At 34.8% G+C, this 24,059-nt stretch overlaps 1 protein-coding gene across 11 annotated transcripts in view; it reads right to left on the bottom strand.

Annotated features, from left to right (window-relative positions):
• IMMP2L (inner mitochondrial membrane peptidase subunit 2) overlaps positions 1-24,059 on the bottom strand; it is a 406,378-nt gene that overhangs the window by 117,316 nt on the left and 265,003 nt on the right. For 10 of the 11 annotated variants that reach the window (XM_086887110.1, XM_086887105.1, XM_086887108.1 and 7 more), the window contains one exon: positions 23,177-23,242. The exons of the other annotated variant lie outside the window; for it this stretch is intronic. In XM_086887110.1, the coding sequence (XP_086743236.1) occupies positions 23,177-23,242 (66 nt within the window). The remainder of the gene's footprint in view (positions 1-23,176; positions 23,243-24,059) is intronic. 11 annotated transcript variants of the gene reach the window in all.

The following is a 24,059-nucleotide window of genomic DNA, read 5'->3' as shown; positions in this document are numbered from 1 at the left end:
CTGAGATCTGACTTCCTCTGGTGACTGCTTCTGTAGCAAACCAGTGAAGTGTGATGCCAGGATATGTTACATCACTAATTTTACCCTGTTTATCCTTGGATAACTGTTTTTAAATAGGATGCAACACAAAGGACAAAAAGTTATGAAATTAGATTTTACTATGAGTAATTGCCTTCCTTATCATGACTGTGATGGTCTTAGAGTTTCCAAATCACTAACTTGAAAACAGAAATTGGTGTGAGCTAGAACACATACATACACAAAAAGATAACAAAGCAGATTAACCTACACAGCAATGAAATCTAGGTCAGGCTTAATAACCTTTGAATTGCAGCTGACACAATGAATATTAAACCAGTCAACCATGAGAGATGCATTCATGAAGCCAAACCAATCTAGGTTTTTTAGAGGAAAATTCATTATAAAATACCAATGTTTATGTGATTTTTTTTTCCCTGTACAAATGCAATTGTACCATTTCTAGAAAACTCATCACAGATAATTAACAGTGGATCTCTAGCAGCAATATTTTTAAATACTAAAATAATCTATCAAGGAGGCTTCAGTTAGGTATTATTTTCTGCATAGATTGTTACCAAAAGATGATGGAAGAAGAAAGGAAAGGAAGGCAATTGCTCTAAAGAGGAATTGAGAGAAGAATTCTAGTAAATATAGTTAAAGAAAATTTTTCTGAAAATCCTATTGAATAAAATTTCCTGCAGAGCCCAGTAATAAAAAAAAAAAAAAAAAGGTTGAGTTAACCATTTTCTGAATTCAATACATCATCATGATGGTGGTTTTATCCTATGAAGATAATATTTTCTGGGAAATATATATGTATGCATGAATGTATGTATGTGTAAAAACCCACAAAATAATAAAATAAAATGTAGCACTAAGCACACTGAACTTGTGGGAGAACTGTCTTTTAATCTCTAGTTTACACAGTTCAGTCATAACCATCTTATGAAACTTGTTGGAAAAGGACATAAAAAGATGATGACTCATCTTTTCTTTGCTGATGCCTTGTGTAACATAATAAATGTTCAACAAATGTAATACCTGATAAAAAGTTATCATTTTTCTGGACAGCAATTAATTAAAGTCAGTATTTTGGGGGGATACCATCCCCCCACATCCCACCATAGGACTTCTACTTAATTTCATAACCCAGTGGACTGTGCCAATTCCTTGCACTTGTTAACTTTTACAGAGACTTCACAGAATTGTTCATTCTCAAAAGATACCGCGGCTGCTCCACAAATATTTCATTGCTTGTGGGGATGGGCAACCTGCTGTGGCTGGCAGGGAAGCTTAACCAGATGATTTTTAGAGGTCACTTCTGATCTCAACCATAATTGTGATTCTGTGATTGTCCAGCTCTACGAGATCATGAATGGGCTCAGAAAAGGTTTATTAAAAATAATTCAAGATTTGAAATTTTCTTGGAAAAAAACTGATTTCTGATCTCTAAAATCCCTGATCTCTACTTCCCTTAAAAACTAGATAGAAGACATGCTAGTGTTCTAACCATATTCCCTCTTTCCCTCCCCTAGGAATTTTAGAAAAAGGAAATTATATTAAACAAAAAAAAAAATCGAAAAAGCAACAAAAACTCAACTGTTCAAAACGGATTAAAGCCTCATTAAGCAGCAACCAGGACTGATGTTTTCAGTCAGTGTGATTTATGAACTTTGTTTGCTTTGTGCTGTTCACCAACAAACAAAAGAGCTGCTCTGAAACTATTCTCTGGAGGCAAAATTGTAAACAGAATGAGCACTCCATTAAAACTCCAAGGCTGCATTTAACAAAACTATCCAAAATATTAGTAAATTTTGACTGCATCTTTTTTTTAAATACTATGATACAATTCATTTTTACCACAGAGTGTGTGTTCTGCCCAATGTTGTCTTCACTAGTTTTTGATATTTCTCCAGACTGGCAAATGTGAAAGCAAAGAGATTTCACCAAAAAAAGGCTGGGTTTTACAGACAGGAATCTGCACCAGATGCCTACTCTTTCAGCACTGTCTGTGAATTGATAAAGGTAATGATAATTCTTTAAACATTCTTATGCAATTCACATAGAAGGTGTTCCTATGTAATTATAGAACAACTTTAAAATCAAAATATTGTCCGCAGCCTCTCTCCTAAATATAATGCTAAAAAATCCCAGTGTTGAATGAGCACCTGTCTTTATTTTAAAACAATGAAAATACCACCAACTGTACAAGTAATCAATACAGTGTATTTTTATAAAAACAATTTCCACTTGTACACATGTATGCAGTATCATAAATGGGTTACTCTAATTGAATGCTACAAGTATCTCCTGCTAGGGTGAACATAAGCAAGCTGTATTTTCCTTTGGAAGACTCCTCAAATAAATGGCTATGGAAAGAGACATTTATTATTTAGAATCCAGATTACCTGACAACTAACATCCAAAAATTCTGCTAAAAAGAATCCCTGAATCTACCTTTAATTCAGGTCTGAAAACTCTGACATTCTTTACCAGAAATATGGTTCTTGTGTCTTAGAAGTCAACAATGAAATGAAAAAGAAAAACGGTACTGTTATGATCCCATGCAAAATTTATCTAGTCATTTGCAAAAGGTCTAAGAAACTGGTGGCATGATTCATAAACATATGCCTGTTTACATGATTAATCTCATTTTACCTTTGGCAATTAGGTTGCATCTAGATTATTTCTCAGAGATAACTGACTATGCTCTTTCTCTAAAAAACCTCTAAGTTTTCTTAATATGGAAAGGTCAAAATTTTTTGTATAAACAAATACATTGAAAGATCATGTGAGGCTGGAGCTAATCAAAAGCCTAATTACATAGTTACTAGATAGCTTCTAGACATACAAGCAAACCCAGCTTGAATTCTCTACTTTATAGTAAGAAATTTGGGGGCTTTTTTTAAAACATGCTGCAATAATAAACAGGTATTTTGCACAGCATTTGATGGACAGCTTTTCTGTGAAGTAGAAAAATGCATCTTAATACAAAGAATGTCTATTTTGCTTATATAAACATCAAGATTATATGTCTAATTAGTCATGCAACCATGCTTTTAAATTATAACAGGTGATACTAAAAGTAAGAGAATTACTGTGTACATAAATAACAGCCTAGAGAGAACTGGATGAGCCAGAGGCACTGGCATCTATTTAAATATGCTTTGCCATTTTCAACATAATTAATTACCTAATTGAAAACCCAAACTTAGTCAATGCATTTGTACATGTAATTATTTAGTTTGTTTAAAAGCACTTCATTTGTAGTACTTTATTCTTCACTTCCTTTTCTGTCACATTACCACAGCATAGATTTGATTTTCAAAAACAAAAAGAGACAAATACATAAATTTAAGGGCATTAAATAAAAGAAAGCACTATAGGGCAATACACCACTACTGCTATCTAGATTTTCAGAGACACGCTTTTCTTTTTTTTGTCTGAATCTGTTTTAACTGTTTCAATATACATCTTCAATATATCTACATCGTAACAGCTATGAGCTAAAAAGACTCTAAGCTTTTTATATGAACAGAATATCAATTACACAAGTCACATTGTAAACCCCACACAAACAGTGTATTGTGACCAAATAAACCCTTTATTTATTGGTGCCTCTAATTTGTGCCATACTGATTAGGAATTAATATGACAGCTTTATCATTGTGTCACAAGAGGTATAGAAGTTTCACTGGATCCAAATCAGGGTGTATATATATATAGGCATTCAAGGATACAATGGGACCATCATAAAAAAGAAATACAGAACTATTTTGATTAAAGTCACAAATATTAAAAAGATTTCTAATAAACAGTTTATTATAAACAGTTAAGTGAAGTATTTACAGTACTTTGCTTTGCTTTTTGTGGTTGTTGGAAACACCAAAGAAACTAGATGGTGTTTACAAAGCCCTTCCTCAGGCTTAGAGGAGGTAGGAGTCAAGTCCTGCGTAATTCAAGGCAATATATAACATGACAAAGGGTGGAAAATAAATGAAAAACTGAGTGTCAAGAATGATAATTTACAAGATGATTTATGGATGGACCCAAAAATCCAGAGGATAAGATAAAGATAAATCTATGAGCAAGAAGAGTCCCCAAGTCCCCTAATATTCACCAGACCAGAGAAGTCAGGTTCAATACTCAAGACTAAACTTACTCACTTTTTTGCATTTACTTCTGAAGAGAAAAAGGAACCCACACACATTTTAGAACTATGAAATATTCTTTATGATGAGAATATAGGAGGTGTAATTAGAGCCTGATACTAGGACTGATGAAATCATACAGTGAATTTTGGTACAGTTTCCCAAGTCAGCTGAAACACAAAGACAGCGTGACACACACTGGGAAAAGAATCAGCAAGACCAGCCTGGAGGCAGAGAAAATAAGAGTCCTGGAATAGACAAATAGGAGCTATTGATTGCAGATCTACAAGAAATAATCAGGGTGGTAGTACAAGATTTAAATTTGAACAGTTGGAAGCAGATTTGGTGACAGCACAATATATAGTCAAACCCCTGAACATACATTCAAGAAATTAACTTATGCAATGTATAAGGTCACAACATAAATCTGATTCAGTGATGGAGAAAAAAACAAACAATCAAAAAATCTTGGATTTAATACCAGATACAAGTTTGAATGCAAGTAAAAATATAAGCTGTAGGTAACAGATAAAGGAACTATTAAAAATTCAAAAGACTAAGTAGAAGAGGATGAAGTATAAAAATTCATTAAAGAGCACAGAGGACAGAGAAATAAAGTCAATAAAGTATATTGCATCTGTGATAGAAGAAAGAAGGAGGCAAATTTCCAGAAAAAGAGTGAGGCATAATAAGAGGGAGAAGGAAGGAACCAGGAATTACCTTTAGCCAATGGAAACCACTGTGTTTCCATAAAGACTTACAGAGCAGAGAGAAGATTCATGCACATTTATATAATTTTGGAAATTTTATGTTTTATTTCATGAAAGCTTTAATGATGGCAAAATCTTGAAATTCAGTTGTCTTCCAATGGTTTGTCATTGTCTCTTTTAAAAGTGGTGTAAAAAACCGCAGGATAGAGTGCTAGAAGTTATTAGCAGTACAAAAGAAAGGATGCTACTACATAAAGAGACATGATGGAAAAGCATGCTTAACCAGACCTTCTATTCAAAAGGCACAATGTGCCTTTTCCCCTTAACACTATTACTTATTACAAAAATTTTTGTTCAAAAGGAATTAGAGCTCCTCCAATAGCATCTAGGACTAAGGAAAAAGAAGGTCAGTGCCAAAAGAAAGAACTGGCACACAAAATCTCTAGGGAAACAGGGAAAGTAAGAGAGCAGCATGTTCAGAAAATATCCAAATAGCTTATTTTTCTCTCTTCTCTGTCTTCTCCAGAGAAGTGCTTTTCTTATATGCATGTAAAACCACCAAAAGTCTTCTAAATAGCTGTGCTCCCTCATCCTCCCAGGTAGTAAGATAAAACTTAATGTCTGCAACAGACTTTAATTCCATTCTGTCTCATAATTTTGACTGCAGTAGTTGCTGCATCCTTGTCTGCAGTGAGACTGGATTCCTTTTGAGTTCTTTAAAACAGCAGTGATGGCAGTAAAGAACCCTGCTCTTCTAGCTACAGGCACCACCAAGTAACTGGGAACATGATATAAATATAAAATTTTATATATATATAATCACATATCCATAAAAGCATATCTAGTAATAATGCATATTATATATTTTATCTTTACACTCTGAATAAATGTCTGTGTACCTATATATTCTTTCATACAACAAAATCTCCGTATGTTTTGAGGACAAAAGAAAAGGGGAAACTGGAGTTAAAGTTAGTAACATGCTTCCCAAGTTTAGATTTAGACCCTCTTCAATTGGGTCTCCCTGCCTTGCCTGCTATAATCACTGAAAATGGATGACAATTTCCTTAAAACCATGCCAATTTGAAAAGCTGTGATTGTGGAAGGAAATTACCTTATACATTCCATTTTCATTTCATTGTCTTACTATGGGAGTCTATAACTGATTCAGCTCCGTTTCCTCTGCGGTGCATGGCATTTTAAGTTCTTGGCTTCTAAGTAGCCCTTTAATCTATTAAAATTAAGATACTCAACCTACCACTAAGCTGTAGAGTTCAGGGATACTTCCCGCCTTTCCAGGTCATCCCTGGTCCTATGCTTGTACAAGACCAACAGGCACATCCTATTTTCTCCTTCCCTTCTTCCCGAGGAAAGACAAGAACAAGCATAGAGGTTAGAAAGGAGACACAGCGTGAGCTACACAGAAGCAAAACAATGGGTACATCATGGTCAATAAATGCTGTCTACATTAGACACCATTCCTTTTCTAACTCAATACAAATAACTTCCAGAGCTCTGATGATTCTAATGCAGTCGTGGGTTTCCTTCTAGTGAAAAAAATTTAGGTCAAATAATCTTGAAAATACTGACACAAGAAATACATTCACCTTTGCTTTCTCACCCCAAAATGACAGGATGGGACCAATCCCTTCACAATGAGTGTCCATGCTATGGACATTCAAACTTAATTCAAACAAAAGGAAATTTAACCATCTCTTCAAAAGCTAGTTTAACCTGGAATTAAAACCTTCTAGTGATAGGAATTAATCAAATTTCTGCATAAAACAATATCTAAGACATAAAAATCCTTTTGTTATAAAATTATACATAATATTTAAAGGATAGGTCTTAACACATTAAGCCAAACAGAAATTCTAATTTTGTATGTTTTCTAAAGCTATGGGGAGTACTTAATCATATCAATCATGTAGCAAACTTTTACATATTGAAATTTGTTTTAGGTCTCCTCTATAAATCTTATATTTTCTGAATGTTCCTATTCCTTCAGCATTCCCTCATCTACCCACACTGTGTGCAGCTTTTAGATGCACTCAAAAATCAACCTGCAGTTGCTGTCGAGGCTTCTCCATTTCCATACTGAACAGAATAATTATCTACTATGTCCTAAAATTATGTTTCTGTTAAGTAATTAAATTTAGCTTCTCTAAAGCAAGCATATTCTTGCTTTTCATTCACTTTATGGTGCAGAAATTCCCCCCACTCTAATCTTGTTTATAACATTTCCTAGCAAATATCTCACACCTTGCAATTTTCATGATAAATGTGATGACAAGAATGATGCTGCTTTTCAAGTAAAAAGCGCATGACAAACTACCTTATTACCTCCATCAGGCTGCCTATAGTGATGTATCAGTACAGGAAAGACATGGTCTAGTATGAATTTTTATTTATTTATTTATTTGTTGAATAGAAGCTGAATTCTTTGACTGATAATTTTTTTATTGAAGTTCCATGGACAAAAAGTTTGCCGTATTCTATGTTACTGACTGGGGAAAAAAATGATATTCTTATTTTTTGTATTGGCAGATACTATTTAATTTTAAATACCAAATTTAATAAATTTTGTTTTGAATACATAGGTATTACATTGAATTTAGCACCTCCAATTCTAAGAGGATTACTGATAACAGATATGGATTGCATGGGAAAGCAAGTTGTAGCTTATATTGATATAGTGCCATATATTCATCATCTAACTGACAAACCCCCCAGTATGGGCATCAAATCTGCCAGAGCACAATCTTGCATCTGTATATTTCTTTTAGACAATAGCTCTAAAAGAACTAAAAAAACACAAATTAGCTACTTAACACAGACTTTTCACAGGCTAGAAATTTTAGAACTCTCTGCTTTAATTTATTTTTGTATAGTTTCACTGTAATAAAGCAGATAAGTCATGTAAAAATTAACTTGACTATTATACCAGGAAAAAATCTCTGATGTATTTGCAGATTTGCAATTTTTTCAGATTTTAGTTTTTCAAGATTAATGCTTCACATTTTTTTAAAACAATGGCCACATAAAACAGAAGGATTAGAGTTAGACTTGGATTTATTAGATTTACTTACAGCCAGATTAACTGTATATTATACAATCATATATCTAGTAACATATAAAAATCCTGGAACTACTATTTCATAGTATCTATATAAATCAAAGTATGTTGCCAAGACTCCAGAGAAAATTTGCTATTGCTTCTGCTACAGGCATTGCCCAAGAGTTGTAACACAGTGGTTGTGGAGATGTTCCACACTGTGACAGACCTCCAGAGTCTCTTCCAGAGATGTGCAAAGAAAAAATGACATCTGCTCCTATCATTTTTAGCGAGTTGTGGAAATGTGTCAGGTTTACAGTTCCTCGTACTGTCATCGTTGTTGAGCTTTTCCATTTTCACAAGGACAAAATGACAAGCACTGTTCCTGGAGCAGAGATGAATCTGTGATTGCAACGGGACTCAGACAACAGCTACACAGTTTTTTCGCTTAGATGGTAGTGACTGGATGTAGTAAAGAAGGAATTAATTATTTCTTCCTTAGCTGAAATGAGGAGAAACTCTCTTGCAAAACTAGACAGCTTATTTGCTTTCATAACTTTGTAGGTCAGAGTACTTGTTATAACCAATTCTGATCCGGTGATCAGAAATCCACTGAATGTTTTAAATAAATAAATAAACAACATTATGTTTTCATTAAAAATCACCATGATTGTTAACCACTAAACAAGCTCGGAGAAAACTGAAAAACACAAAACTATTAATTTTCCATCACCCAGTGTTCTCAGGAATTCTCACTAGCTCATTAAATTTAATGCTCATTAAATACTGCAGCTTAAAAATATTTTCCTGCAACATACATTTGGCTTCGTTAATTTTTGTTGATGGCTTGCCTTTTTCCTTGTGACAGTCTGAATGTCTGTGCTGCAGAACAGCCAGACCCAGTTTCATGATAAAGCAGTTCCTAACTGGATTTTGTGTGTCTGAAATCATCTGGTTTCAAATTTACCCGGGGACTTGATCTGCTGTAGCAAATAATGTGATACTTAGTGGGATTTTGATATTATGCTGATGTGAATATGGCTTGGAGACTCACGTAGTCAAGGTTTACAGAAACTTTTAAAACAACATTAAAAGTACCTGATGGTGATTTGGTCAGAAATCTGATGAGACTCATATTATTTTAAATATCCCAAGACAGGTATGATCAGAACATGGCTGAGATAGAGTGGTGACACATCTATATGAAACTAGAACTCCATTCTTTCGTAAACAAGATTTCTTTTGTGAAACTCTAATTTGAATCACAGATTTTAGTTTGGAATTTGAGACTCACCCTGTAATGCATCTTCCACTGGGGACTACAAACTCCATTCCATAAGATCTTTAGCCCTAACTTAATTACAGTATCTGAAAAGCTGACAGGGAATAAACATGACTAATGATTCTGATTTTCTCTCAACTGCTCACCTATCCAGCAATCTCTCTGCACAGAACCTTGCAGGGTGATCACAATTGATGATGTTTACATGTCTGACATCAGAAATAACTATTGTAGCAAATCACACTTGTATCTCTGCAGTACTTTAAAACTGAAGTAAAAGTTAAAAATAAAATAACTATGTTCAATCTAATCTGAATTTAAGGGGTAATTTCTGATAAGTTTCTCATTTTCAGAATAAGTGAAACATTTAATTCTCTCCGTAGATCTACAGGGATGTAAATCCTGTTTTCAGAGATATCTGTTCAAGGCATACTTTAGTAAGCAAAGCCTAACAATAGGGAAAGCAATTTTATTTGTTTTCAAATTTACATTTATTGCCAACCACTGTCACTGCCAGAGCATTTCAGGTACTTGAGAACACCAGCTTAACAATCTTTCCTTGCTATAAGAGACATGAGGCTTATTCCTCCAATCTGCTTCTATTTATTCAAAGAAGAATTTGTCTCCAGTGAGTAAGGATATTTTGAATTTCTCATAATTAAAGACAGGGTGTTTAAGCATATATTATATATTTAAATTCTATTTAGACTGAAAGTTTCAGTTGTCTGTGAAATAACAACACAGAAACAAGGTTTGAAAAGCTGAATCATGATTCATTTCAATCTGTTTTTCAGGTCTCTTTTCAGCAGACCTATCACATACCTTTTAATTCCCAACAAATTTGGCAGCCTTTTCCTCATTCATGTATACATCACATATACATATTCATAAAATATATGAGTAGACATATGTATATATGTCTAGTCTGCATTCAGATTGAAAATCCAAGTATATTATATGAAATATTTAGAAGGGCTTGTTCATAAATTTAGGATTATAAATTACTGTATTATAAATATAAATTACAGTAGGCTGTCACAGTAATACAGCATAGTCAAAATTCTTTCTCCAGAATAAAGCAGCTGTCCCAGTAATCACACACTCAATAATGACTACAAGAAAATCACACTGGAAGCTTGTCACACACCTGAACATCAGGGATACTCTTCAATTATTGACCATCCTTCAAAAATCAACCAGCATGTATACTTGGGAGACAAAGAATGGGTCAGTCGAGTACTTTTCATTCATTTCTATAAAAGGTGTCTACTTACACCACAAAAGGACCCACTATCCCTAAGCTAACTTTATGTACATGTAAGAAAATTCAAAGAACAATTTTCATACAGTAAATGAGTCAAAGATTTAAGCCCAAGAGGCTTCTGAGTGTTTGCCAAAACTTCAGCATGATATTTTTAATTGCTTTTCATGAACCATCTAATTTGTTATGAAGAGTGACTTGTATGCCTACACATAAATGACTGGTGCTATTTTAGGTAGTCTGCTGAGACATCCTCATGACAAGGGCAGCTATAACACAATGTTCAAGAGAATTGTGCCTTTCTGAAACTGTAGCTTATAAAACCAGACAGGATAACTAGGAATCTAAAATGGCACTAGACAGGTATGTCTAAAGCAACTGAATCCCACCCATTAAGCCTGTGAAACTCAGAGTTTTCCTGTGGAAATTAACAGTTGTACCAAAAGACTTTTTAAATTCATCACTCAATTTTCAACAGTTAATTATAGAAGACCTTTGATGCAACAATTTCAAATATGAATTTCATGATCTTTCAGCACTGAATATACAACATGGAAAGTGGTCATAGCAGAAAAGACACCTAAAGAGGCAATCACTAAGAGATTACAGAAAAAACATCCTTCATCAGCATAAACTAATCTCTTGCCCTTCTTCTGGCAGTAAGTCAGCATCTAACAGTTAAGTACAGCAGAGCAAAATTGAGCTGTTAAAGGGTGAAACTTGCCAAAAAATCTTGTAAAAAACAACTCTGGGTCAAAAAGTAGATGTCCAATGTACCTTGGCATGTTCAAAATTATATTTAATTTTAATTTTTAATTATTTGCCTGTGCATCAAGTGATGGTGTAAAGAAATTTGCAAATATTTCTAACACTTCTAAACTCTGTTTTTACATCAAAGGATACAAAGGAACAGAACTCAATTACCTCTGCAAAGGGTTTTACACACTGACTTTGGCTCTGCTACAGAGATACAAAGGTGATACATGAGTATGACAGGGCAGGCAGAACAGAAAAATAATTTCCTACACATTCCCTAAAAATTAAAAGAAAAGGAGGGGAATCATAGGATGAGTTACACTACACTGCACTGCATTAGCTGATTAACTGTTGATGCAGATATTTCTACAGTAAATTATTAGTTCTGTCCAAGCAGAATTTTTAAGTCTCTACATTAAATAACAAGTCTCAAATTATCTACAAAATGATCTGATTTTTCTTGTTCTTCAGAATCGTAAAAAAAATCCCATTATCCACAGAGAAATGCCCTGTGCTTTAAGGTTTGTAACACTAGGGGCTTTCCCTTTACAGACCTGGAACATTTCATTTGGAGCACTGAAGTCTGCTTTTGGCTTTGTTGTCTTGCACTGACATATCCCAAGGCTGCTGTGGCAATGCTCTTACCTCTTACTCCCAAATGTTCTTGTCCTCATGGCGTCATGTCATTGAACTGCAAAACTTTGATAGGTCTCTGATGTGGAGTTTCTCACAGGAATGGATTATGACTGATTTTTAACTCATTCTTTCTCCTCCCACCCTTCTTTCAGCTTTTACTTTCTAACTTGACATTTATAACTTTTTGGTCAGGAATATGTAGAGCTCCATAGGTCACATTAGTAGACAATTATCATTTAAATAACCCATAAAAAACTTCCAGAAATATACATGCACAGAACTCCACAAACAGTTAAATGAGTGCAACATTTGTACCTGACCAGTTGCTGCAGTCAGAAACTTCAGCACCAGCATGTAAAGGAAGCCAGCTGGGACACCAAGCTGATCCTGCTTTAACCAAATAATCATGGTGGGAAGTGTTCAAGGGAATATCTGTGGTGCTGCAGAATATGATGGGAAGGAGAATTTTGCCTGGTGATATTCCAGTTTCCTCCTTTCCAGTCAGTTGTGTATAGTGTTCCTCTTTTCTTTCAGTCATATGCTCTTTCTAAAAATATTTTTAAATTTTGTTTTCAATAAAAATTTGGGTTTTCTTGATTAAGACTGCATATACCATCACTGAGCTCCCAGGAAAGCCTGTTGGCTCAACAGACAGAGAATACTTCAGATTTTAAGAAACTTTCTACAAAACTCAGTAGACATATATGTAGCATTCCTGGTATGTCTGCTATTTTTGACCATGTTTGGGTATTCTCAAACATGAGCAGTGCTAAAAGGGATAAGGATGTAAAAGGGATAAAAACTAAAATGGTGAAACAGTTTAAGTCTATGTGGCCCAGAAAGAAGGAAAGTAATTATGAAAACTTCAATATTAACTATAGCTCTAATATTCTCTAGAAAAAAAAAAAAAAGAGTATTTAGAGTATTTGAATTGACAGAGGGAAACAATTTGGTTAAAAAGTCCTCAGGCATTTGCTACTGCTTCAAATACTAACCCAAATTTTCATATTGTATGTGGTAGAGATCTCAGATCAACTTTAGATATGTTCTTTTAACTGCAGCTGTTAAAACATAAATATTTCCCAGCAGAAGAAGACAAAACTAAGGACCTCTCTGCAATCTACCAGGAAACTAAAGCTTCCTTTAAAGAAATACAGAAACTCAACCAAAAAATTAATAACATAACAGGTTTATTACGTCTCAAATAATTCAAAATGTTCAAGGTTTGTAGACAAATAGTTTTGAAGAAATAGTTTGAAGAAACAAACAAACACTGCAGCCAAACATCAGCAAGTGTTTTTGACTTTACTATCTGACAATGTAAAAACAGAGTTGGATACTTTTTCATATGGAAGGAAATTAAGCAGTTCACTAACTCTTTTAATTGCCTGCCATACATATAACAACCAAGGCCTCTTCTATCCCCACGTGACAGAGCTCTTGGTAGAGACCAGCAAGGACTCCATATTCACCTCCATCTCTCCTCAGCAAAGAAACTAGAATTAACATCAGCTGAATAAAACTTACAGGGATGAAAAATAATCTGGTGCTTAAAAATTCCTTATGTCATTTTTGACATTTCCATAAATACTGCTCAAAGAGTTAATTGTGCTGAAATAAACATTAGCATAATGCCTAAGGATACAATTTTTTTACCTGGCCATGGAGTATTGGCAGCACAGACAATGAATCTAAACTGTAGAATAATTCATTAGGAAATATGCAGTAGCTGTGGCAAGATTTACTACAAATATACTTGAAGTGTTTTTAAAAATTAATATTATGCTGCTATGCTTGGCTTAATTAGCTCTCCTCTTCATTTACAAAGCATATCTGTCTGGTTTATGAACTCAGTCTCTATTCCCCATTCTGGAAAAACCTGTTTAATTAAAGTTTTAACTACTGCATAAGTTTTAGACACAGTACAATGACTTTTATTACCATAAGCCTAAATCCTTATTTTAAACATGATCATATCTACATATATTATATCAGAAGTATGACAAGACATGCTCCTGAGTATACTCACAATACCAGTCCTTTTCATTATATGTGCCCTCCATTTCCATCATGTTGCACCTAAGCAATTTTGGGGGTTTTGCACAAGCAGTTGGATTGTGATTAATTTAGCCAATCAACGAGTCAGCTCTCCTAAATCCTTTTAAATTCACCTTTCTTTTTTTTGGCATATACCTCTTTCTAGCCTGTTGAGTGAATTCCTCATCCATTATTCTATTTTATCTCTTTTATAGGTCCATCACTTATTAGACTCCCACTTCTAGTAGCAGGTAACTCTATTTTGGTTTTCAACTACAGCAAATCCTACCACAGTCTTTTTCAGCATTTATCACTTCCTCCCATTAATGCTATTATAAATGATTAAATATTAATTTTGTTATACATACAAAAAATTGAAACATAGCCATTAGACATGCTAGCTGGGATCTATCTGAAGTTCTAGAAATGCATGACATACAGATCATAACCTTTTTTTGGCTGCATATTAAAAACCTCATGGCACAATGGTCATTGAACAGAAACTGTTTGTGCAATCACTGCCTACAGACTACAGTAAAGCAAAAAATATTTCTTGTCTTCCTGCACATGGATGCTGGAGACTCTACTTAATGACTTGTCACCCATTACACCCAAAATACACTACAGTTTCATCACACAATTTACTCCAGAGAAGCAGAATGCCAACAATAGTCAGTTCTACAATAATTTAAAAAGATAATAGTAATTTTCCCTCCTATTCTCATTTGAATCTCATAACCACTGGGGTGATCAATTTCAAAACCTTATTAGTTCTGCTGTTGTGAACTATTCAGGACATCAGATTGGTTTGCAGCACAAAACTATAGAGGCAATCTTTTTAAATTAACAATTTACAATTAATATATCTGCCAGCATATATTTGTAAATTTTCCGTAATAAAAAACACTGTGTCAAAATTTTCAAATTAAAACGTGGCAAATTATTTCATATGGCTGACAAAAAGTGCAGTAAAATAGGCAGGAGCACTAAAAAACTGTCAGGTTATAAATCTCATGAAGAAATGAAGCAAACAAATGGGAAAGTTCACACTATTTTTCCAAGATAAAAAAAAAAGTAATAGACAGCTAAAGCATCATCAGCTTATTCTGTGTAGAATTGTTTATTCATTTCTTCAGTCAATGAAAAAATATGAAATGCATAATATCAACTTTGAAGAGATTATATTTTTTGTATTCTTTACATATAGTCTCATCTCACCAAAAAAATGTTTTCTTTATGTATACTCTTATCCTTAAAAAAGAGTTTTAACCAGATTTTCATTTAGACTAAATTGGCCTATTTCTCTTAACATTAACAGAGCTGAAAATCACCATACCAGCTGAGGCTCAGATCCTCTGAGAGTCTGTTGAGATGATCCCAAAAGGCAGTGTCGGTGCATTTTAAGAAGTTACTGTGCTTCAGCTGGAGTTGGTAAGCAGACATGTGGTTCCTGTCAGCTCATTGCAATGACAAGTACATGGTGTTCACTTAAGCTGCTTTTAGCAGTCCCAAAAGGGAGCCCAGGTGAAAGCATTGGAAATATGAGCATTTAGGAAGAACACTGGAGGCAAGCTTTGCTTTTTTTTTTTTTTTTTTTATGTAGAGCATCAAAAGTGATGCAGCTGCTGTTGTTTTCCTGCACATGTGTGGAGATGGAAATTAATTTTATCATTAGCCTGGAGTAGATCAGCTTAAATCAATCACATGAGCGGGTAGTATGTCCAGTTCTGGGGGTGGAAGGCAGGAGGGAAGAGGGGGAGTGTGTGAGTGTGTGAGTGTGTGAGTGTGAGAGTGTGAGTGTGAGTGTGTGTGTGTGTGTGTGTGTGTGTGTGTGTAAATGGAAGGGGATCAAGAAAAGCAGTACCTTTTAAAAACCACCACTTCAGTCATTTGCAGTTACATGACCATTACTCAATTTGAAATGAACAGGGAGTCTGCTTAAATCTTTTGTCAAAGGAGACAAAGAAATTCAGATTGCAAACCCCACGCATACACATACACACACCCCAAAAAGTCATCATTTGGGACTCTAAAGCCAGAATAATGGTGCAGGTAATGATGCAGATAATAAAACTACCTCAGACTATCTCACAAGATGGTTTTCTACACATTATGGTATGTGGATACAACACTTTCATGGTGTCACTGGCTGAGTTCAGCACACAAAATATATTGAAGCAAGACAGGGAGAGGACTTTTGCACTGCTTTAAAATGAAATAACCAGTAAGATTTATTCACATTATTCAGAGCAGTGTTTTGTTTCAGCATGTTTTCCCTCAAATTGCAAACATAAGAATATGTCTGGTCCTAATACTGCTTGAGTTAATAAAAATTTTAGTTTCAATTTACAGGAGGAAAGTGCATGAATTTCCAGGTTTTGAACTTGTTTGCCTTACAGTACACCTAGAAAAATCTGTGCTGACAAATACATGAACTTATTGTTCATTTTCTGAGATGAGGAGCCCAGGGAGCTCAGTTAATATCTGTTCCACAAGCTTCTTATATAAGCATAAGCCTACAACAACATCTTTCATCCTGACTTTCTCATCTATAAAATGGGTTTAATACTCTTTCCTTCCTCCTACCCTCATCTTTGTTCTTGTCACAGTGAGCTTTTAATGCAGTACACGTAGATGAGCGCCAGAGTTGAAATGAAGCTAAGCTTATATCCACAAACTGCTTAAGCAGACATCTAAACACTAAGAAGATGCAGTTCTAAACTGTTCAGAAAAAAGAGCATTTTTCCTAAACTCACCCTGTATTCTGATGTCTAAATATGGATTTCAGGACCAAATTTCAAATGACTAATGACATCTGTATCCATAGGTTGCAAAACAAAGTAATTTTTGAAAACTGAAATACATGAAGGCATTTTATTAACTATTGGATTTTTAAAGTATCAATGCATTTTAGTCTCTTGCTGCTCACTTTTTAAAAATCTTCATAAAGGCAACCTACTGAGCTTCCCATTGGGATGATTATACTTGTATGCATGTCTTTTCTAACCATCTGATGTCTTGGCAGCAAATCAACTTTCAGTGAAACAGAAATCAAATGTGTTTCTTTAAAGAAAAATATCTATGAAAGACATCCTGTCGTAAATGAGATGACTACACTGCATTTGTTTAAGCTTCTAACAGAGAAAACATTCATCTAAATGTGAAGTAACACGTTTGAAAATTAGTGTTTGCTATTGTAGAATCATAGGATATGTCAGGTTGCAGGGCTCATCAGGAGGTCATCAGTCCAAACTCCTGCCAAAACCACAGTGAGCTGCAAGGTCCATTACTGAGGGCTTCATTCATTCAGGCTTTGCACAGCTCCAAGGACAGAGGCCACAGCTCCTGTGGCAGTAACCCCATTGCCTGACCATCCTCAAGGAAAAATTTTTGTTTATCTGGTCTGAACTTCTATGCCCAGTGCACCCTGAGGCCTAGATCCACATTCTTGCCAACCTCCCCATGAGTACTGGGGGCTTTCTGTTAGGTCACCCCAAAGCTTTCTCTTCTCCAGGCTAAAAAAGTCCCATTGGGCCAACATCTCCTGGCAGGGCAACTACTGCAGCCCATGCTGAGCTTGAGGGCACAGGGCTCTTTGCTGTACTTGTTATGTATTACTTTTGTCTTTCTGTCCCAAAATGCACACTGAAATCTATGTGTGGTCTACAACACCACGGTATTCTTGTTTCACTAGAACACTTGTGTGTATCACAGGCCTGGTCATAATGTCAAATTTCAGAAATCCAGCTTTCTGTACCTTTACTACTGTGCCTAAAGATCAACAGAACCTCTGAAATTCATTATGGATACAGAAAATCTTCATCGTGCATTTCTCAATTTGTTTTTCTGGGTTAAAGATACTGCACCAATATACATTCCCATCATTTGCATTTACAGAAATGGAGTCCAGTCATGCAAGGACTCTGCATAAGGAAATGGAATAAAAATCAATGGAAACTCTATTTAGGAGACTTGTAAGAACACAATCAATTATAAAGGGTCATAACAAAGCAGTACAGCTGAATGTAAAAGAAAACTTTCATTGGCTAAAAGAATTCCCATCAGTATGTACTGCCCAATAAACTGCAGAGATATATAAACTGGTGAGATATATTCTGTGCACATGGGCACAAAATAAGAATATTTTAGAGGATGAAGAGTTTTCATCTAAGGTAATTTGACTGATACTATGTCCTTTAGATACATAAAGAACTAAGAACAATATGAAGATGACAGTCAAAATAAAAGATACTGCAAAATTTGTAATCTATGAGGACGGTGCTGTGTCTCTGTAGAGTACAACTTGTTCTCATTTCTGCAGATCTCCCACTCCTGTCAATGTGGATCTGACCACTCACAGATTTATATTCACAACCCAAAGACAGACACAGCAGACTTTGATGAAGAAGAGAATAGAATGCAGCCATAAACATACTCTGTGTGTCATCATCTACTGAGATTCCTAGATTTTAATGTGTTTTACTGATAATCCATTTTCCTATTCTATCAGCCATTGCAAGCAGTAGCTTGCCACATAAGCAGTACCTCAGAATAGTTACCAGGGGCCTATGTGCTGGGGGCAGTGAGGAAAGAGGGAACAAATGGAGTCTTAGCACTAGTGAACATAAAATTGCTTCTGTGTGATTAAATGGCAAAGATTTGTATGTAATTCCTGCCAGGTGACTGCCCTAATGATGCTGTGTACAGAGACATTCTTGTGCTCTGACACTGGCAAAGTCTTGAGCTTTCTGAAGGCTCCTCTGCTTTCTAGAGGCAGGCATGGATTTTTTGGTATAATCTAACACAAGTTGTTATAAAGCAGTATAGTCTCTGTGTGAAGACAGCTCTTTTGTTGGAAAATCATTCCTGGACCTCAGTGAAAAAAAAGGCAGCCATTATATCTGACAAATTTGAGTTGATTCAGTAATCAGATTCAGTAAAACAAAATACCCCAAAACAATAAAAACACCTTAATTACTATCTTTTTCACACTGAAAGGATATTCAATGCCACCAACACCAACTCTCTAAGAATAAAAAAAGCACCCAAACATCTGCATGGAGTAATGACAGTTTGAAGCTGAGAAGGTTCTTCACTAAGTGGACAGAATGACCAGATTTTGAGTATAATTTAAGGAAGTATGGGATCTTGGAAGAAATGTAACAGCCTGCATGAACTTGACAACAGGAGTACATAAAGTTAATAACAGTGATTGCTGCATTTAATAGCTACTGATGGATGGGCTTTATTTCTATTAATTCTTTACCTTTTTTTCAAATCCCATTCTATTTCTTTCCTTCCTAACTTTCTGTGGCAATAGTTTCTAAACTTAATGATAAACCGAGTAATAAAAGTTGAAAAGCTATTGCTGAAAAGTTGGTTTAGACCTACAGCTTAATAAAGTGATCTATGTCTGCATTGTCATGCTTTGAGAAAGAAGGAGTATTTCCTTTTTCCCATCTTCAGAGCAATTTTGCAAGACGCAACATGTAATCACACACATTTTCCTGAAGCATTCGGTTCAGAACACCAACTCCTTCCTGAAGGGCCTAACAATATTCCCAGACATAACCTTTTTTTAAAAAATTACTTTTCCTAGAGGCTCACTAATCATTCATAATTCAGGTACAGTATTAAGAAGCAAACAAATAGATGAAAAAAGCATAACTGGCACACCAAGCTCCTGCAGACCTGTGGAACTGTGACAGACAGGAAGAAAACAAATTAGTTCAGCAAGGTAGTGAATAGACTTAATTTCAAATTTTACTAGCTTAATACCAATTTTGGTTTCCTTTGCATAAACCATCATTTATTTTTGTTACTGAAAACATACCATAACTCATCTGTGAAAGATTACTATAGATTTTTGAATCACCAGTAATGCATTTAAGATAAATGAGTTAATAAGTTTTAATAAGTTTAATTTCAAGTTATTCCAAGTGTTTTATAATACCAACATTAATTTTTAACAAATTAGATTATATTGACTTTTAAAATAAGGCCTTCTTTGGAAGACTTATCATTTAAACAGTCTTCAGGAACTGATTTTCTACTTAAAGTTAATTCTCCTGTGAATCCATGGAAAACAAAACAAATCCTGATCTATGAGAGCTACGCTTTGCAATATTGTCTGTATACAGGCTGACCTAGAGACTCATTCACAAGGACTAACTGGGGATTTTTTTGTCCAGTCTTTGAATTCTTTTGAAGAGGAAGTTGTACCAGCTTATCCAAATTAAATTATCTGTTACAGGTTTGTGGCATGTACTATACGCTTTTGGTGATTTACAAGATACTACCAAACTCACTTCACCTGCACTAGCAACTGGACTGGAAACAGGAACAGAAAACTCTAATGACAGCATTTTTATTTCAGTGAGTTTGTAGCATTTTTCAATGCCTCAAATCATATTTCAGAAGGTAAAATATTATGTAGTATAATGTCTGTCTACCTGAAAAATAGAAAATTAAAGGTGAAAATGGACCTATTATATAGACTTTTCACCTACACACCTTCTCAAAAACTCTAAGTCATTGTTACTTTAAAAGTTTCACTATTTTCATTTCATTAAATACTTTTAGAATTAAGATTTGAAAAACAGGATTTTTTTGCCATGGAGTCAACTCCTGAACTCAGGTCAAAATATAAGGGACCTTTCCTATGGTACTGATGGCACTGCCTGTTTAATCTTTCATCCCTTGCAGTAATTTACAAACAGTAACAGACAGTAAAATGCTAACTAACATTGATAACATGAGAAAACACAGCTTTCTAGTATTATCCCTAATCATCCTCCAAATGGATCAGATAAAGATAATTCTTTCAGCACAACTACAGAATCCCAGATCATATTGCCTGTCACTCTTCTTATCTCAACCCATGGCAGTACTGTTTGTCTGATTTAACTGCAGCTGGAAACAAAATGCCACACAGCCACTTGCTCACTCCAACTCTCCCTGACAGGGGCAGGAAAGAGCATTGGAAAGAAAAGGTAAACTTTGTGGGTTGAGAAAGAACATTTTAATAATGGAAAGGAAATAAAATATAATGCTAATATCAACAACAACAGAAATTAATACAACAATATTCACTACAACTATCTTTGTTATTGTTGCTGTTGTTATTGTTATTATTATTATTGAAAGGAGAGAGGAATAAAACTTAAGAATGGGAAGTGATGCACAATAAAACTGCTCACTACCCATCCCCAAGCAGTGATCACTGCCCCCCAGCCAGCTCCCTGCAGTTTACACACTGAGTGTGACATTCCATGGTAAGGAATATCCCTTTGGCCAGTCTGGCTCGGCTGTCCTGGCCATGCTCCTTCCTGGATTGTTGTGCACCTTCTCACTGGCAAAGCATGGGAAACTGGAAAGTCCTTGACTGAGGGTAAGCACTACTCAGCAAAAACTGAAGCATCACTCTGTTATCAACATCATTCTCATTCTAAAGCAAAAAAAAACAACACTGTACCAGCTATAGGAAGCAAATTAAAACCCTATCCCAGCCAAAACCAACACATACAGCAAAAAGCCTTGGGACAACTGTCTCATCTTCAAATAAAAAAAAATAAAAAATTGCACTTCTGAATTACTGAGATTTCTATCAGTACTTCTATCAATAATCTAACCAGGTTTACCACACCCAAATGAGGATCATTTTACAGTCTTCTGTGTCCATGAGTGATTCACTAACCTGCAGGCTCATCAGTATTCTGGACACACTTGTGCCACACACCTTTGTCCATTTGGCCAGGAGTACCCATAAATGTTAATAAAAAGTTCCAAGTCTTAAGGAGTTTGAATGTACAGTATAGTTAAATTCCTAAAGCTGGAATTTATGATATTAAATGTCCTTTTTTTATCAAAATCGACATTCAGTTTCCAAAATTACAGCAAATATGTTAATAATATAGAACAATGTAAAGTAACCCTTGAAGTTTCCTTATATTTCTGATATTGCCACAGAAATGAATACTGAAACATGAATAACATTCTTAACACTTAAATGAATTACAGAAATAATATCAATAGCAGCAAGAAATAAGTACCTTCTTAAGGACACAGGTCAACAAAATACAGTACACACACTACTCATCTATCTTTAGCTCTTGAAAGTGATAGCTAGTTTCAGCAGTAGATGTCTGCAGTTTTTGGACATCAAATTATCTTCTTTGTGCCTGTTATTTTAGATATTTTGCTTCAACAGAGAGGTAAGAATCTATTTTGATTTCTCAAACTGAGATAATTCAGAAATTTTCAATAAAACAAATTGTAGAGAGATGCAAGAGAAAAAAAATACATAGACATATTCCACAATGCCCATACTATTAACTAGGGCCCACTGAGACCAAATTCAAACCCTGTAAAGTACTTCTTAAGTAGTCACTACACCAGAGCAAGAATCATTATCTAAATGAAGAGAGTCACAGTCTGCCATACAGTCTGAGATTTCCCAGGGTCATTCATATCTTGTATGGGAAACTGGGGATTTACCCTCTGTGCATATTCGATTCTGTACCTGGGAAAGAGAAACCTCTTCAAGCAAGAGTTTTCTTCAAAATAATACTGTTTCCACAAAAACTTTTTTATTTACATCTAATGGTAATTTATTTCCATCCAGCCCCAGTAGGAAGCTCTATCTCTCAGAGTAAAGCAAGTCTTAAAGTACTCTAGAGTCTATTCTTGCTACAATGTTTTTTTTCCTGATAGAATAATTTACTCAAAATCAGTTGCACCATATTCCCTACAGATATGTACACACTGCAGTGAAGACAGTAGTCTGTGAGGGTTCTTTGTCTCAAAAATAAAATAAAATAAATAAATTACAATAAAATGAAATGAAATGAAATACAATACCAAACATGAGATCCTGAAACAAAAAAATAAATAAACAAAAGCCTAAAAAACACCTACTTTTACTTGCCCATCCCAGTGCAAAACAGCAGCTGGAGTTTCTAAATTAAAAAATCACAGCCCTATAATCTCATTGGAAGCTGCTGTACAATTACCTGCCCTGATTTGTGGCAGAGATATTCTCAGAAACAATCATTATTTGTACCCATGTACACTTCACGAGAGAGTGAATAGTTTTGTGTAGCATTTCTCCTCTCATTAAAAAAGAGACAGGTACAACGCTGACATCCTTGTTAGTAATAGACAGAAAATGCTAGAAAGTACTCGTTGTCTAGGATACTGATTTAAAATATACTAAAAAGCTGCACTATTCCAATAAAGACTCTGAGAACCAAGGCTTAAAATACTTACTTGATAATGTCTCCTTCAAGAGCAATCACTCGTTTAATGATCTTCTGTTCAGGATTTCTAGGAGACCTGAGACAGGGGATAAGGTTACACAATCAGTAACATTCTCATTGTTTTAGGAAAATGAAAGAAATAGACACTATGAAAGCCATTAGAAGATTGCATCTTCTCCTTGAGTGAGCATCAATCACTTTGCTCCACGGTGAAGCTCCTGCAATCCCTGTCATTGCAAACCACCACTGAAAAGTGATGATCTGCTTACAAACAGCACAACAACCAACATGCCTTTTATTATGAAAAACACACTCCCCAACATTAAAAGTAAAGCATCCCACTACCAATGAGGAGGGTACCTTTGCAAATAGATTCATGTATTAAAACCTGAATTCCCCATAATTTGTGGGGAAAATGTGTTAAAGATTTCTGTCATTCAATCAATTTGGGAGAAAAAAAAAAATCTTCCTATGTTATATTAATATCTATCCCTAATTTAGGTAAGGCTTGCCTAGGGAATTGTGGAGGCTTAAAAATAAAAGTTGCAAAACTTTCTGAAATTTGCAGCTTCTGGATGCATTGTTTTCAATTATTTTCCCATAGCATCTTTCATTGAGTAGATTCTGATGACACATTACATAATAGCATGAGAAAACAAAGATGAACTTGCATGTTCAGCCTGAATATTCCAACTTCCTGGACACATATTATTAGATAGACTATTAAAAGTGTTATTCTACTGTAGCTTTGACAGGTCAATGTAGATATTTACATCATATGCACTACAAATTTTCTTTTTCTTTATACATTAACTCTTTTCTTCTACTCTTCACATTTAATTATCTAACTATGCAAACTCAGAAGAATATCTTCATGTTATTAAAAAATTCTT

This window comes from Cyanistes caeruleus, chromosome 4 (genome assembly GCF_971803275.1).
Source record: "Cyanistes caeruleus chromosome 4, bCyaCae1.hap1.1, whole genome shotgun sequence".
Classification (NCBI taxonomy): Eukaryota; Metazoa; Chordata; class Aves; order Passeriformes; family Paridae; genus Cyanistes; species Cyanistes caeruleus.
Note: the sequence above shows the minus strand (reverse complement) of the source record. Positions and strands in the feature narration are given on the sequence as shown.